The sequence below is a fragment of the Dermacentor andersoni genome, chromosome 2, assembly GCF_023375885.2.
Source record: "Dermacentor andersoni chromosome 2, qqDerAnde1_hic_scaffold, whole genome shotgun sequence".
In the NCBI taxonomy this organism is placed as follows: domain Eukaryota; kingdom Metazoa; phylum Arthropoda; class Arachnida; order Ixodida; family Ixodidae; genus Dermacentor; species Dermacentor andersoni.
This window is the reverse complement of record NC_092815.1, coordinates 112,370,148-112,385,795: the sequence shown is the minus strand read 5'-3', so window position 1 is coordinate 112,385,795 and position 15,648 is coordinate 112,370,148. Positions and strand designations below refer to the sequence as shown.

Genomic DNA, 15,648 nt, shown 5'->3' with positions numbered 1-15,648 from the left:
CGTTCCACTGGCATTTTCGCGGTCCTTAACTAGTTCTCGAGCTTCTTTGTTAACCTCGGAGGTTCTGCCCCATACGTTAGCAGCGGTAGAATACAATAATTGTACACTTTTCTTGTCAAGGATAGTGGCAAGCTCATGGTTATGATTTGATAATGCTTACCGCACGCGCTGCAACCTATTTTTGTTCTTCTGTATATTTCCTTCTCAAGGTCAAGGGAATGGCGTGGAGGTTAGGTATAACATCGGGTGTTTATGCTCAAGGTCCTAAGTTCGAATCCTCGTCCAGGCTACAACATCTTCAGGCTCGTCGTGGCGCCTGAAACCTCCAAAAATAATTTCCGACAGCCAATGAGGCTATGCTAATTCAGGTGCCACAGATTAGGAAGGCTCGCAGCTTCACCAGGACACTGCCTTAACCAGAGCAGGAATTGGCTTCGTAGGTGGAGTATTTGGACACTACTTCCCTGATGACTCTTGCAACGATTCTATTGCACTGCTATTCCTGATCGCGCTTCAGCTGTAGTGCGAGCGGCCGTTAGGTGGAAAGGAATATAATCCTGCGAAATAAGTCCTTGCAATAAACATTATTCACAAAACAGTATTTACGCTAGCACTGCTCTTACAGGCAGATTCCAGCCAGTCGTGGTGTAGGACATACCATTAGCGAAGGAGGCTGATCGTCTCATTACCAGCCGTTGAACTTGGAGAAGCTTTCTTGATTCTGCTGCAGGCTTTTATCACACAAAAAATCTGTATAATATTTTAAATATTTTTAAGGCAGCCTGAACGCAACATAAGATTGATTTTGTTACTTCAAAGCAACGTAGCAGGCCATGCACAAAAAGAAGCCTACCGACTGCACGTCACATGGGCGCGTTTATGCAAATTTGTTTATTCGAAAATACATAAGTCATGCACAAAATATTCGGAATACCTTGAGTCCCTTCTTGTTCTTGGCGTCATCGACACCATTGATGAAAGCGGGTAAGTCGACTCCTTTCGGGCGCTTCGCGCCAATTCCTCGCAGGTCTTTTGTACTGTATGTCTCTTGGTCCACACCTAAAAAAAAATAAAGCATCAACATAATTTTCATCGAAACATAAGGCTGCCAGCTGAGCGACACCTTCATTAACGCAAGAATTATCATCAGCGGCCGTACTCTATGGCAAAAAAAAAAAAAGATACCACCCCTGTAGTCTTCCAAACAGCACTTTTAACAATGCTGATCCATTCTGGACAAGCGCTAAATACGTTATAAATTCATGGCTGCATGTCGCGTCCTAGCTTTCACTAGTTCCGCTATTTAACTGCTACACAGCTGCTCCCGCATTGTAGCTGCTAACTATATATATTTGTTTTTGTGTCTCCATGTGGATCGCTGGTGTCCACAGTTAGAACACAGCGTCCACACGTTAGATTGCTACAGCAATCTAATTTGAGATTGAACCCGAGCTACGAGCGCCCATGCCAGATGCAACCACTCGTGCCTTCTGTACTGATTGCACACTAGGCGGCTTCCTCCAGACGTGCAAGTGCCAATGGGTCTCTTGACTTCATCACTACGGTATATGGCATACGTACGAGAACGATTCCCGCTTGCAACCTTTCTTGCAACAACCTACAATGAAGACTGTCCGTTCGGGATGGATAAAAGGAAGTGGAAAGTGTCCTCAATGTCAGCGCTGTGTGCGCGTCGTGTTTGCGCTTAAGCCCGAGTTGCGCTGTTCTATGCTATAAAAGGCTGTCGAGCGTGCCCGCCACGAACCTTTCGCCGGAGACTCTGACGCGAGCGGCTTCACGGAGAGTATGAGCTGCCCCGTGGTGGTCCCCGTCGAGCAGACGTAGACGCCCGAGTCGTCGAAGTCCATCTTGCGGATCCGCAGCGCCCCCTTCCTTGAGACGGCGATGCGACGCGAGGATGCCTTCACGGGCGCGCCGTCCTTAAGCCACTTCACTCGGCTGTGCGTCGTGCGGAGAAGGACAGAATAGGGCAAGTTATCGCCGAGAATGCTTTTAAACTCACACGTACACGCACACACAAACACAAACACTAACCCAGCCTATGCTATAAAGAGGGATGAAAATCGCATGCCAGACTATCGCGACTTCGCAAAGCCCGTGGACATAGATTTACAGCTTATCGATTAAGGGTCGTCCGTTAAGAAAAGGGAGATGAACGTCTGGGCGAGTATTCACAAAGCACTTTTGAACGTCAATGCATACATGACTTAACCACAATCAAAGCTGGTCAAGCTCTTCAATCACAAGCATTATGTAGAACAAAAGCACGTTTCACCCTGTTTTACAAATTTTATCACTATTCTTCCCTTTCTAGGGACTTGATTTTTCAACCTTACAATGTGTCCCACCGCATCAATCACTGCCATAGAAACGGAACTGAATTAGGCGCTACTAAATTTCTCCGTCACACTCTTTTTGTTTTCTTTTTTTCCCAGGACATCGCAGGAATGTGACCACCTTACTGGGGACATTACCACCGTCGATAACAAACCTTCGGCAAGGCACCATAGCTAAGAATCTATAATATAAATGAATGTTATGTTGTACTGTTTACTAGTTGCATTTCAATGTAAGATTTCTGTTTCAACACTCTCCTCTGTAATGTCTTTCGTTGAATTGGGCATGCTGAAGTGGTTCGTAAGTAGAAGAGCCGGCCAATCGTAAAGGCAAGCATAATCAAGACAGCTAATTGGGCTAGATGCTATGTTGGATTCATGCAAGCATAATGTTACATAACAGTCTGGCGTGGCGTTGAAGACGCATCTAACCTATGCTGCCTCAGTGCGCTCCCTATCTCATAGAGGCTAAGCGGACTGTCTACCAAGAAGACGATCTGGCGAGAAGAGCCCGTAGCTGGTTATGGCAGCGATACTGTTTATATGCACCGTTGACTAAAGCTCATAAATAATCTGTAAATACACTTTCTTAGGTGATAGTTTCATTATTTCTGCCACCTCATACGTTTAGCGGAGGCAACCTGCCAATGAAAGGCGTTCTGACAAAGGAAAGCCGCCACGAAGTCTATCCCTGGGTATATATTTGGTACTTGCCTGACGTCGGTGGAAGCATTGACGACGACACCTGGACAACGCATCTTGAGCGTCGTTCCCCTGTACACGGATGCTGCTCCTTCGGCTGTCAGAGATACCTGCCACAAGAAAAGAACGAATTACAATGAAACAGACAAGGGGGCAAAGACGAAGATATAGTAACACATCTTCATAAAATAAACGGGCAGAATACATCTACGATGACTATCCAAGAGTACGAATAGCCGAAAAGCGTAATGTGTGAGGCGTGTATTGCAGCTGGACTCCTCTCCTGCGTTTCCCTCTGGGCAGGCTGCGCCTTCTGGTGGCACCGCTGGTAGGTCCGCGCATACCTATTCGCCGATACACAGTGACCGAAGGTGGCGTCAAAGAGGTTCACTGAAGAGGGACGCATCTCTAGTAGTGGAACATACGCCCACGCGACTACACTACCTTCGTGATAGGCCCATATTTTAATGTAAATAGCATTCTTTGCATTGCCAGACTAGTCTTCTTTCCGTTTCTCTAGCTATATAGCTATCCCACTAAAAATGTGGGCCGTTCGCGCGGGTATGGGTCACTAGGTATGTGTTGCTCTTCAATGAACCTCTTTGACGCCAACGTGGATATGTATCACTGAATATGTCCCCATAAGGCCACTGGATATGTACCAGTGGGTAGGTGCCGCTCAGTATGTGACGCTCTTCAATAAATCTCTTTGATGGCACGCAGACTTGGGGCACTGTCTATGTGCCACTGGGTGTGCGCATACTTCACAGCGGCACCGCCAGAAGGCGCAGTGTGTCCAAAGGAACGCGCAAGAAAAGAGCCCGGCTATGGTTAACGCTTCATACATGACATGTTTCGGATATACGCACACTTGTATAGTCATCATATACGTGTCCTGTCCGATGCTTTTTTATACTACACTACCTCCGGGACTCGCCCACATTTTTAGACTACATTATCTTCTGAATCGGCCCCTAGTTTTGATGGGATTGGTGGATAGCTAGATAAAAGAAAAGAAAACTAATCTGAGTATGCTGAGAATATACTCGCATTAATAAAGTTTATATATTGTTAATTTGCTTCGTCCTTGTCGGTTCCTCTTAACCCCTCGATTCATGGTCACAGAGAAAGAGGGAGAAGTGATACGGGATAGGCAGGGAAATTAACCCTTTCTGCCATAAGAGAAGCTTCTCGTTTGCTGCCTCACACTGATGGATGGGTGCCGGGATTAAGGAAGACTAAAATAATGAGAGAGAAAGAAAGCAAACGCGTGAAAAAAATATACGAGAGGGTCAGAAATGCTACAGTGCCTGAGTCCTTCTAATAGGTAACTCAAGTACAATACCTTCATTAGCACAGTGACTAACTTATGGTACGGCGAGCAACGGCCCGCACTTCAGTATTGTCTGCTTGGAAGCTGCCGGTAGTCGAGACGTGCTAATGCAGCAGTTAGCGACCACCTCTGTGCGCCCTAGCGAGGACAAAGGAAAAGATCTTGATTAGTCGCGCACTGTGGGTACGCGCCATGGGCTTGCAGGACCATGCCGACGACGGCGTACGGGCAACAACCACAATTATGTTGTCAAAAGACAGAGGAAAGAGCATGGCATAGCCACACGGGGACTTGAGGCCCACCTTTCTCTCGGGTCCTCCCTGCACGGAACCCTTGACTCCTCGGCAGGGCTTGGAGTTGCAGGGTTTGACGGCGCGGGGCTTGCGCCTGGATGCGCACTTGGACGGCGGCAGTTCGGCCACACTGCCGTACGCTAGCTCCCTCTGGCAGCGGATCTTGCGAGTCTTCACTCCGCCGTCGCAACTTTTGGAGCACTGCGCCCAATGTTCACAACGGTTGTTTTTCGTAAATGCTCTAGAAATCAATGTGCGATCATAGGTGCCTGCACTCTAGCCTATCGAGTTGTTTCGCGGAAAGGGTAGGAACGATCTTAACATTGTTTGGAACAACGATACGGGATGTGGCAGTTCGGCTCCCTTGTGCTTGGTTGTAAATCAACGAGAACGCTAGCTAGACGCACATGACGTGCCCAAAACATTCTGTAAGCAGGCGCACCAGGTTTTCTTTTTTTTTTTTTCATTTTAGCAATAGCGGCTGGTACGCGACGGTACACTATACAAAATCATTTGCTTTTAAGTGCTACATTCCTGGTGGTTCCGATTAGCGTAATATTAAACGAAATACGAAGTATGATGGAAAAGTGGATATGGGAGTAGATTATTTTCGTCAGGCTGGCTCAGATTAATGAGGGACCCCCTATAGCATGAGACGAAGCGATATATGCGGGCCCTCTTGCTATACGCCCGCAAGCCCATTTCTTCATGCAGGCGGATAAATGAAACTGAATGGAAACACTGCGGAAACACGATAAATAGATAAGAATGCTGCGTTTTAAACTAGAGAGCTCCATCAAAAAAATATTTGACATTGTGTTATTCATGTAAGCGAAAAACATGTCTGTATAAATTCAACGCGCATGATGAAATCTATGTGGAACAATGCTTTAATTAAGCGGTTAAGTAAAGGTTGTACAACTAATTGCTATGCGTACAATTGTATTTACTTTCATCTTGAGAACGTGTAATATCATGCAATGTTTGTTTATGCACAAAAAAGGCAACAACTTTAATCTCCTGCGATTTTTACATTTATGCGAGTACGTACCTTCACAGGAGCGCCAAAATGCAAGCCACAAATGACTCAAATGCACAATGTCATACGTTGACGCAGCAATGTCATGCAGATAAAAGGACGTATGACGCTACGGAGTCTTAACGTTGCTGGTGAAGAAAAAAAAATTATTCCGAGAAAGAGAAAATGACTAGTTCGTACATTTAATCTTAAACGTATCAAAACAGAAAATGCAATTCCGAACGGAAATAATTCAAGAAAGTCACATTGTTCATTTTGATTACTTCTCTTGCGCTGTTAAAAAAAAGGAAGGAACACATTTAGTGAGAATCAGCTCGCCCAACAACTCCTGAAAAAGTACGTTTACAGAGCACAGCTTTCGACACCGTAGGCATCAAAAGTCAAGCCGTGAGTGAACAGACGATTACAAACGGAGAGGAAACGCCGCACAAGCTGGCCGTCCTGTCACCTCCTTGACAGACATAGGGAGAAAATGGTACAGTGGCTACAATGCAGGATAGGCAGAGCGTGAAGAACCACGTGGGGGAGGAACAGCATGTTTATATCTTAGACCTTGTTTCTAGGCTAGTTGGTTCATGCTTGTGCAGGTTCGAATCAGCGCACAATTTGAACGAGGCCAAAAGAGGAATGCAGAACAGTAAGTGCCAGCTAAAGGTAAGTCATAGCAGAGAGCGCTCATAGAAAATTACAAGGACAGTGCGCAGCACACACTGATCACAAGTGGAAACAAATAGCCGCAGTCATATTCAGAGCCGCAATCTAGTGATGCAGCCTAACCAGAGCCGTTTTTTCTAACATATGTGTGTTTCCCGCAGCACAGCATCACAGACGTATCACTAATGATGACGGTGATGATCTCTTCTAAACATGACGCCAACATTATCGGGAATATAGGCAAATGCGAATTTCGTCTAGCGAAAAAGGCAGTGTTTTATTACCTACAAGGACGTCATTTTATTTTTTGATGCTCTCCTGAGAAATATGAAGAAATACCTTGATCTAGATCCATATAACACGCAATAATTCGTGCCAACTAAAAGCGATGCTATGCCTTTCGTCATGTTTCTACGTAAGGGCTGCACAGTTAAGAAAAACTCGCATGTTATACCGGATATGAGAACCAATTAGTTATTCGTATTCATATGAAAGCCAAATCATTCGAGAGTGGAAAGACCTTAATGAACACAGTGATTTCCCATCGCACCGGTATTCTGTCTTAATGAATGTGTTTGCGCGTTTCCCTTTTACAAAAGTGTTTGCATTAACAATGGTCCCACGTAGCGTTGGTTTCGTGCTCGCAAACACGGCTTTGGCTGTTTGGGACTCTATGTTTATGATCGTAGACTCATATATATATATATATATATATATATATATATATATATATATATATATATATATATATATATATATATATATATATATATATATATATACCATTTTTTTTTGTAATATATGCCACGAAACCACAAACAAAGCGACTTTTGCCTAGTGCCCGCCCTGTGGATTTACATCTTCGTTCAAAGCACGCGCTTTTATTTTTCATACTGCAAAGGGAATTCTCTTGTTGTTTCCGGGCCACACCAACAATGACGGCACCATCCCTGTTAATAGAGACTGCACGGAGGCGCGACGAATACCTTCGTCCACTTGTCCGGTTTCCACCGAGCCACGCAGTCGACCAGGTTGCACATTCGTCGTTCCTGGGGCCTGGGATCCGGGCAGTGGCTCTCGTGGACGACGAGTGTGTTGCCCACGCCTCTGGTGACCTCGTGCACGCACTGGACGCTGCGCCACTGCGACCCACCGCCGCAGGGCTTGGTGCACGGCGTGAAGTCGGACGCGTTCCACCTGCCACAGACCGAGGGTGTATATACACACGCTGCATGCCTGAGTATACGAGGGCTGATGCGACACTTTTCCCGCCGATTTGGAGGTGATAAGCTGCGTGTCAGCGGTTCTTGTACCAAAGCAGTTCGCTTTATTGCGATGTTGCATGAAGCCATTGCGCGATCTTGGCTTGATGAGGATGGTCACTCGATGCATCGCCCGATGGTGTGGCGCAAGCAGTCACGCCAGATATGGATGAGTGTCTGCCAATGGCGAGAGAGTTGCGCTCTTCGGCTGTTGTTTCCCTTTTCTTAGTGAAATCAGCTGGAATCGTTTACACTGTAAAAATTAGCAGCATCAACATTTTTTTTTTCGTTTCTGGAAACGGTTATGAGTTGCTCGGGTAACGCGATTCCAGCTTCCATTGGAACGAATCGCATGACTCTTTTGTTTGGAAAGTTCATTAATTTAATTTTAATAACTACTTGTCTAATGAAAAACCGAATCATTTCAATGTGTGTACCCATAAGGTAAAAGTATTCACGACGAAATCATTTATTCATCTCAGCTTTCCTAATTTCAAGAAATTTCGAACGCATTTCGTGAAATACCCTGGTATTATAGCGTTACTGTTATGCTGCTGTGTGTATATACGCACTGCTCTGAGCGAAACGAGCGGTAAACGTCCAGTTAACGTTGCCTAATATTTCACTGCTAGCGTCCCAGCGCCGCCATGACTGGGCGCTCACCGAGGCCGGCAGTTTCCCGTCGGCCTCACCTCGTGCCCCATCGAGGTGCAACACCTGCAGCCCCAGTGACGACGCTCCTCATTGCGCCGTCGTTGTGAGACGCCTGGCACCTGCCAGGGCGCTGTTTCCGCTGCGCAGCAGCACTCGTTTCGCGTGCTGCGTCGTGATATGTCGCCTCCGCGTGTGCATTTAAAACACCGCCGTAGGAGTTCACGCGCAACGCTAAAAACCTTGCTTCGGACGAAAGTGACAAATTCCATTACGGTAGCAATCGTACGGACGCTCGAGCCGCATTTCCACCGTCGCCTCCGCCGTTGTCGTGCTGTTCCGCTGAGGGCGCATGCGCGGCTCGCACGCGAAGGGATACAGGCTTTCTAGAGAGGTGGACTACGTTTCGCTGCAAAAATGACGAATCGAAGCGGATGCAGCGTCAACGCTACGCTCTATGACCTCGGTGACGAAGGAAGGGCACGCGTTCTGCCTACCGCCGCAGGCATCAATCAGCCTTGCGCGCTCGCGCACTAAAAACACACTAGAATGCATGCTAACCCGCTGTGTGTACACTCTGGCCCGATCAGTAAACGTCTACCTAACGTTGTCTTCTATTACACTGGGTGGTGACTAACTACACTGGGTGGTGACTAACGCCAACGGTTTCCCGTCGGTCTCATCGCCTGTAACGTTACTGGTGGCGGCGCTCATGGCGCTAGCGTTGCGACGCACCTGGTAGCTGCCACTAACCGCACCTCGTTCTTTTTGTAACAAATAAACCTTCTTTGTCTGGCAGTGACCAGGGAGGCACTGTTAATTCCTTCTGCCCAGCAGGAGTTACCTTGCGTGCTGCGTCGGGCCGACATGTCTTCCCCACTTTCACTTATCTATAGAACACCGCCCGAGGAGTTCAAGCGTAAAATTAAAGCTTGCTGTCGCTTTCACTGATTCTGCCGAAACTGCCAAAGTTCTTGGCGAGGGGACAAGTTACCTTGCCACGAAAGTGACAGCACAGGATAGTGGGGAAAGAAAGGTGCTAGCCATAAAGCTATTCACCTTCTTCCTTTCCTCTCGAAAATATGCTTTGTACATTTTATTGAAGTCCGCGTAGGACTATAGTTATGTCTTCCATGAATTGCGCGACTTTACGTGCGCAATTTGCGCGGTCCTGTGGACTATGTAAAATTGATACAGACATTTCCATTGCTTGAGTGAGAGAAAGAAAAAGAAACATCGATTGGCTTGAGCTTTGTACTGCGCTCTCGCTGCTCTTGCTATGGCTCAAGAGAGAGAGATAAAACTTTATTTTGTCCTTGATGAGGTTAAGGGGTGGCGGGGGGCGGGAGACTAACCCCAGAAGTTTACCTTGGTTTAGTATGAGTACGATATACCACTCAGTGGTGAGGCTTAAATGCCATCGTAATGCCACTATCGAGTGATTCTTCCTTTAACACCCAGATAACTGTGCGCTTGAATGCGAGTTAATTCGACTTAAGATTTTGTTACCATGCTAAACAAGCGTGCGTTTACTGTTTTCTAATAAGCAGGGTGTGGCAGTTTCACAACAAAATTTGCGATGGATAACAAAAGTATCCAAGCTCGACCCGTGCGCAGCCCTCTCAAACTGTTGACGAATAACCTTTCATCCCTTAAAGCGTATAGGAACGAGTCACACGGCAGCCAGATAGCTTAAAGTCCAGTGGACTGAAGCCAGCGAAGTTCAGGTAAACGAGTAGTCGAGATCAAGCTAGCAAACAGTAAGTCACTCGTTTCATAGTCTGGTGGTGCGCTCATCATCGACGCAAGGGCATAGGTACGTAAGAGTGAACCATAAATGTACTATGAGAACAAGATAGGGAAAGGGGTGACATACCTCGGGGGGCACGGCATGTTGTTGCACGTCTCTGTGATGGTCTCTGGTTTTTCTTTTATGTCGCACAAGATGTAGCTCACCGGCTGGCCATCCGCGCTGCGCACGCATTCCACCAAGGATTCGCGGATTCCTGCGTCGAAAGAGGCGTACGTCGAAACTCGTTCGCATAACGAGAGCGCACGGACAGCGTGGGCATACGATAAGAAATGAATAGTCGTGTATACCAGCCAATAATTATGTCTCTAAACATGGTGGAGGTCCGGCAACGTGGGACAAGGAGTTCACGGCCTGTGCACGGAGTTTGTAACTGGAGACTGTAACACAAACTTGGCTGTGATAATAGCGCAGTTCTACTCAAAACTTTTTAGCCTGCATGCCTGTAGATCACCGCCAAATTATTAAGGCCAAAGCCTCAAGTGGCTCACACCCAGGATGGCCTCGAAAACTCGTGGTACAGAAATTCATGCGAGCTCGCCTCGCGTAAACTCGTGCTCGTGCCACTGCTCTGGCGTTCGTCGTCGTCTTATTTCACAGCTGGCTCCAATGCCCCCTCATCAAGCCAAAAAAATTCAAATTTATCTTAAGATAGAGTTAATTTAGGCAATCGAACGTACGACTTTTGGTGTTAAGGCGAATTAATGCAAAGTTAACTAAGATAGAGTTATTCAAGTCACTCGAACCCACGACCTTTGGTGGAAGTCGCACCCTCGACCTTTGGTGGGTGTCGAACCCCTGACCTTTGGCGTTAATTAGGGCTAAGTTAAATAAGGTACATTTATTTAAGGTAACGTCAATTAAGGCACCCGAATCCACGACGTTTGGTGGGAGAAAACAAGTAATAAGAAGTAAAACGCATCCGAAAGAGAATGTCAAGTAATTTAGTGAATATCTCTTGAGTGAGCAGGCTTTCGCCTTCACCCTCTTTGGCGTATGCTAAAGTGACTGTCAATTCTTGTTTTTCGCGGCAGCCTAAGTCCTCATAGTTTGGCTCTACCTGTACGTGGACGAAAACACACTATGCGAAAGAAAAAAGCACTACAAACGCTCGCTTCTTTGACGCCAGAGCAGGTTTCTAGGAAAAAGCCAACAGGTAATGGTTGCGGCCTTCGCAGCGCATTGGTGCTGACAATGCAGTTGTACGTGCACCACTTATCTGTACAAATAGCTGTAGGGATTTATCTCTGCGAATATAGCGCAGTTATCACTGTAAAAGTTATCCCACTTAATGTTACAAACTTGTAGGGGCGCATTGGTTGGCATGAAGCGGGTCTCCGGGATAAAACGTCCCCCGTTTTAGACATCCCACCTCTGATTCGTACAGCCACCTTGTCGATTTCGCTTGGCAGCGTCAGGCCTAATGGCGTTAAGGACACGAGACCTGCTCCTACTTAGTCCCACATTTCAAAAACGAGACACTCACGCGAAACAATTGCAGACATGACTTTGCAAACCTATACATCTACCTGCAGTTAAAAATTTTACTCCTCGATTGCAAGTTTCAATGAGAACAGCGCGCCACGGCCCCACGCTCACCTCCCAGACAGGACGCCGAGCAGGGCGTGTATCCCGCCGAGCGCCACGAGTACGGCGCGTCCAGTTTGTCCTCGGCGCCCAAGCCATCGGCGCCGTCGCCCTCCTCGTCGACCTCGTCCTCCTCTTCGGAGTCACCACGGTTCTGGTCCAGGGCGCAGGGACGCATCGCGCAGCGCTGCATCTCCGCCGGACGGATGCCTGCGCTCGACAGGTCATGCGTCATTTTCTTGCCAAGCCATCGCAACAAGACAACACTGTGATTACTCGATGCTTCAATGTATGAAATAGAAGCCACGGTGCAAGTTCTTTGCCGTAAGGACATTTTTTTTGTTGGCTGTGCTAATTTCGACGGCCAATTTATCCATTACCGCGCTGCAAGGCTGACTGTGGTCATGACGCACGCGTGCCACCTTTAAAGCAAGCGATGATAGGCGAAAATGATCAGCTCTGAATAGAATAGAAAGACAAATATATCGTTCTGGTGTAGCATAATGTTCTGGTCGCTTGCATAACGCCATTACATTTCCACATAGTGGCGTAGATTCACAGAGAATAACATGCGCCTTCCTGTACTAGATGGTACGCTGTCACTACGGGCCACTTTGGATCCATGCAGCCCACTTGAAACGTCTGCTTTCTTGAGCTTTTCTTGCACACAGACAACGAACGGTTTCGCTGGCTGCGCTCTTTATTTCTCGATATGCAGATGGAATTGCAGTTATATCAAACAGGCTGGTACTCCACGAAAGACGCGTTTGTCAAACACATAGCGATGGGCCTAATGATTGCCCCACATAAGTAAGTGCACTGTTTCGCCACTAGTAGATTACAGTAAAATTAATACACTTACAGTAATGTACTGTACTGTACAGTACAAAGATGAATGAAAAGATCTAAGCACAGGTAAAGGTCACCCTTCACTCATGACGGGTCCCACTTGCGCGTAAGCAGGCGAAGGGTTGTAAGTATGCATCAATAGCAAACGCGAACTGAAAAAAGAAACTGATGAGGACGTATGTTAAGCGTAATTACTGGCAATCATTTCTTAGACAATTTCTAAGAACGGTTTGATCCTAGATGTGCGTTCTGGAGCCTAAATTATGCCACAGCTGGAAACGCGGTCGAACCTATAACGGTTCATCTTTTCAGTCGGTGAGACAAACCATAGGCGCAAGGTACGACGGCTGTCTTCCTGCGCATCTTTTTCCCAATCACCTGCTACTTTCTCGTTTTTCGCAAGCACTGTGCCAGCAAAATGAATCCCTGCCAACTAGCTCAAATCAAAGTACTATTACTTCGCCACTTCGCCACTATTACTTCGCCACTTCGCCACTTCCTTTTTCCGAAAGCTTTTGCGATCAGCGCGCGCGCGTGCGTGTGTGCGTGTGTGTGTGCGTGTACACACACACATGCACACGCACACACACACACAAAGAAGAACATGCAGGAAGTACGAAATGCGAACGAACGAGTTCACCCACCAGTGCACTCCTTGTCGGGCAGCTTGGCCATCGTGCGGGAGAACTCGAGGAAGATCTTGCATTCCACGGATCGCTTCTGGACGCCATCGCCGCATGTGACGCTGCAGGATCCCCAGTCCCCGACGATGAAGCTGCGCCAAAACGGGATGTCTAGTCACGCATAAACAGGCAGAAGTGCTGCGACCACGACTTGTCACGCTAGGTTATTGTAAGCCTCGTTGTTGTTGTGTCCTCTGCCCACGTGGCACCTACCCACCCTGGGGGACCCGCCAACAATTGGGGAAGCTTGCACAAAATGAGCGGAAGAAGTTTAGAAAACAGAAACTGTTTTACGGGGCAAACACATGTTATAGTAAGCACGTTTTCTCGTTAACCAACTTTCACGTCTTTGTCTCTGCAGCTTTCTTTTCTTCTCTCTTTAGAGTAATTATTTGCCTTGCGTGACCTCCAGCGAGCACTAACCATCTTTTTGGGCACAAGAGACGGTTTAGGAACGTTATCGTCACGATCGTCGTCGACAGTTACTCTGCGGTAGCCTTTGCAAGCGACAAAAGCACAGCAAAAGGTCGAATACGACGAGGCACACGGCAAACTCATTGAAAGGCCTGCGGTCACGAAAGCAGCAGTTGCTGCCTAGGCTAGGTCGGGACAAAACAGATTCAGAACACTCCGCGTGCTCTGAAGACATTAGCTACGTTCTTTAAACAACACTCTGTCCCACCACAGAAGAGTGCTGATATCGCTCTTTGTGCTTTAACTCCCTGCACATTTCGGTGCGGTGTGCTCCCTCGTAGGACGTGGAATGATTACCCGGAACAATTTTGCTTCGGTTCGTGCACGTGTGCACGCAGTAAATAGCTTCTACGGCAGTGCGTAAATTGGCCCAACGCTGGCATAAAGAAAAAAATACTTGAAGGATGGTGGTCCTTCTCCGGAAGCCTTAATTGCGTAGCTAAGTCCCGACAATGCTCATTGATTTGTTCTGTCGACGGCGAGAAGATTAGCTTCGTTAACGTATGTTAGTTCTTGCGCTGAAGCTACGTTCTATATTCTGAGCATTTTACTTTGTTACGCACAAGAGTCCACATTAGTTCAAGTAACCCCACCACTAGTTTACCCTGACTTTTTATACTTTAAGGTCGTTGACCTACGCGTATTGGTAACTGCTGACGAATAGGATCAATTATGCAATAGTTCTTGTGATCGTCGATGCAATAAATACTGTGCTACGTTTTCTTTCTTTTCTTTTTGTGTGTGTGATCTCCTGTTCTTTTCAGTTTATTGTTCCTACACGGGCGCTGTGCATTGGGCTAATCTAGCAAATAAAATACCTTACTTAGATAGGTTGCACCCCTCAACGCTGTATTTTGCCGTTAATTAATAACTACACAGCGACGAACATCGTCGCGCCTTAAGAAGTAAGATGCTACAGTATGTTCCACTATTAAAGAAGCAGCCCGCTTGAATTACTCGGACGGTTAAAGGCGATGTATGTCATGAAAGCGTGTTCTTTTCTTTTCTGCCTAGATGCTTGCCCTAACGCGTCATATGAGACACTTACTTTAAATAAGTTGAATGTTTGCAACTACGTTGGTGTTGTTGCCAGTTTGGTTCCCCCTATAAATTGAGAATTCTCTATTGTGCATTCAGGCATTACTTTTCTCCAGCTCGCCTACACTAAAAGGGTATGCCTTTTACCGCTGCTCTTTGCATTACTGACTGCTAGAATTGTTGAAAATTTTAGCTTAGCATTGCTAACACTCGCGTATAGCCAGAAACGCGCGGAAACATTTGACATTTGGGCATGTATTGTCTGCTCAACATGAACGTGAACAAACAGCGTATTATCCAGCTTCACACCTTGGTTCCGGTGACTGGTGCTGTGGTTTGGAGGGTGTGTTGAAAGGTGCGAAGCCTTGAGGAGGAGCATCCTCTTGAGAACCGTATTCTTTTCCTGCGGAGAACAGCAAATGCATATACAAAAGAAGCCTGAAATCAGCGCTTATGAAACACTGCTTCTGTTACATCGACAGATGCAGTGCTTCACAGTGCTTCATGCGCGTTAATTTGGCTTAACCCTGCCCTCACTAAGCGTGGAAGTATAGGGTCAGCAAAGTATATGTTTTATCAATGGGAGTCAAGGCACTCATTATGGCCGTGCCCGGTCCCATGCAGAAACCTTTCTTTCAGAACTCGGAACATATTGGAATGAGTGCAGTGTCTTTCAGTGAATAAATTTGTCCGCACTTTGTTTTTAAAAAGAACACTATACTAATAAAGAGGATATGAAGAACGCCATGTTTCCTTTCCTCATTGCTCCTCAACACGTCCGTTCGTTTCGCGCCAGTTGGGGCGGCTCCCATAGAAGGTGCTTATGTACTGCTCCGTCTTTTCTTTTTTTGTTTTTGTTTTTACTTTCCGTGGTCAATTGATACGGTTGCCATTCATGGTAGGCATCTGACAAATG

The 15,648-nt window shown here is 46.7% G+C and overlaps 1 protein-coding gene across 2 annotated transcripts in view; it reads right to left on the bottom strand.

The window, feature by feature from the left end:
- nolo (no long nerve cord) overlaps positions 1-15,648 on the bottom strand; it is a 264,081-nt gene that overhangs the window by 14,794 nt on the left and 233,639 nt on the right. For both annotated transcript variants that reach the window (XM_055076569.2, XM_050188130.3), the window contains exons 9-17: positions 15,042-15,135; positions 13,182-13,312; positions 11,701-11,898; positions 10,168-10,297; positions 7,365-7,575; positions 4,695-4,886; positions 3,072-3,169; positions 1,766-1,959; positions 935-1,059 (exon numbers count right to left, since the gene is read on the bottom strand). In XM_055076569.2, the coding sequence (XP_054932544.1) occupies positions 935-1,059; positions 1,766-1,959; positions 3,072-3,169; positions 4,695-4,886; positions 7,365-7,575; positions 10,168-10,297; positions 11,701-11,898; positions 13,182-13,312; positions 15,042-15,135 (1,373 nt within the window). The remainder of the gene's footprint in view (positions 1-934; positions 1,060-1,765; positions 1,960-3,071; positions 3,170-4,694; positions 4,887-7,364; positions 7,576-10,167; positions 10,298-11,700; positions 11,899-13,181; positions 13,313-15,041; positions 15,136-15,648) is intronic.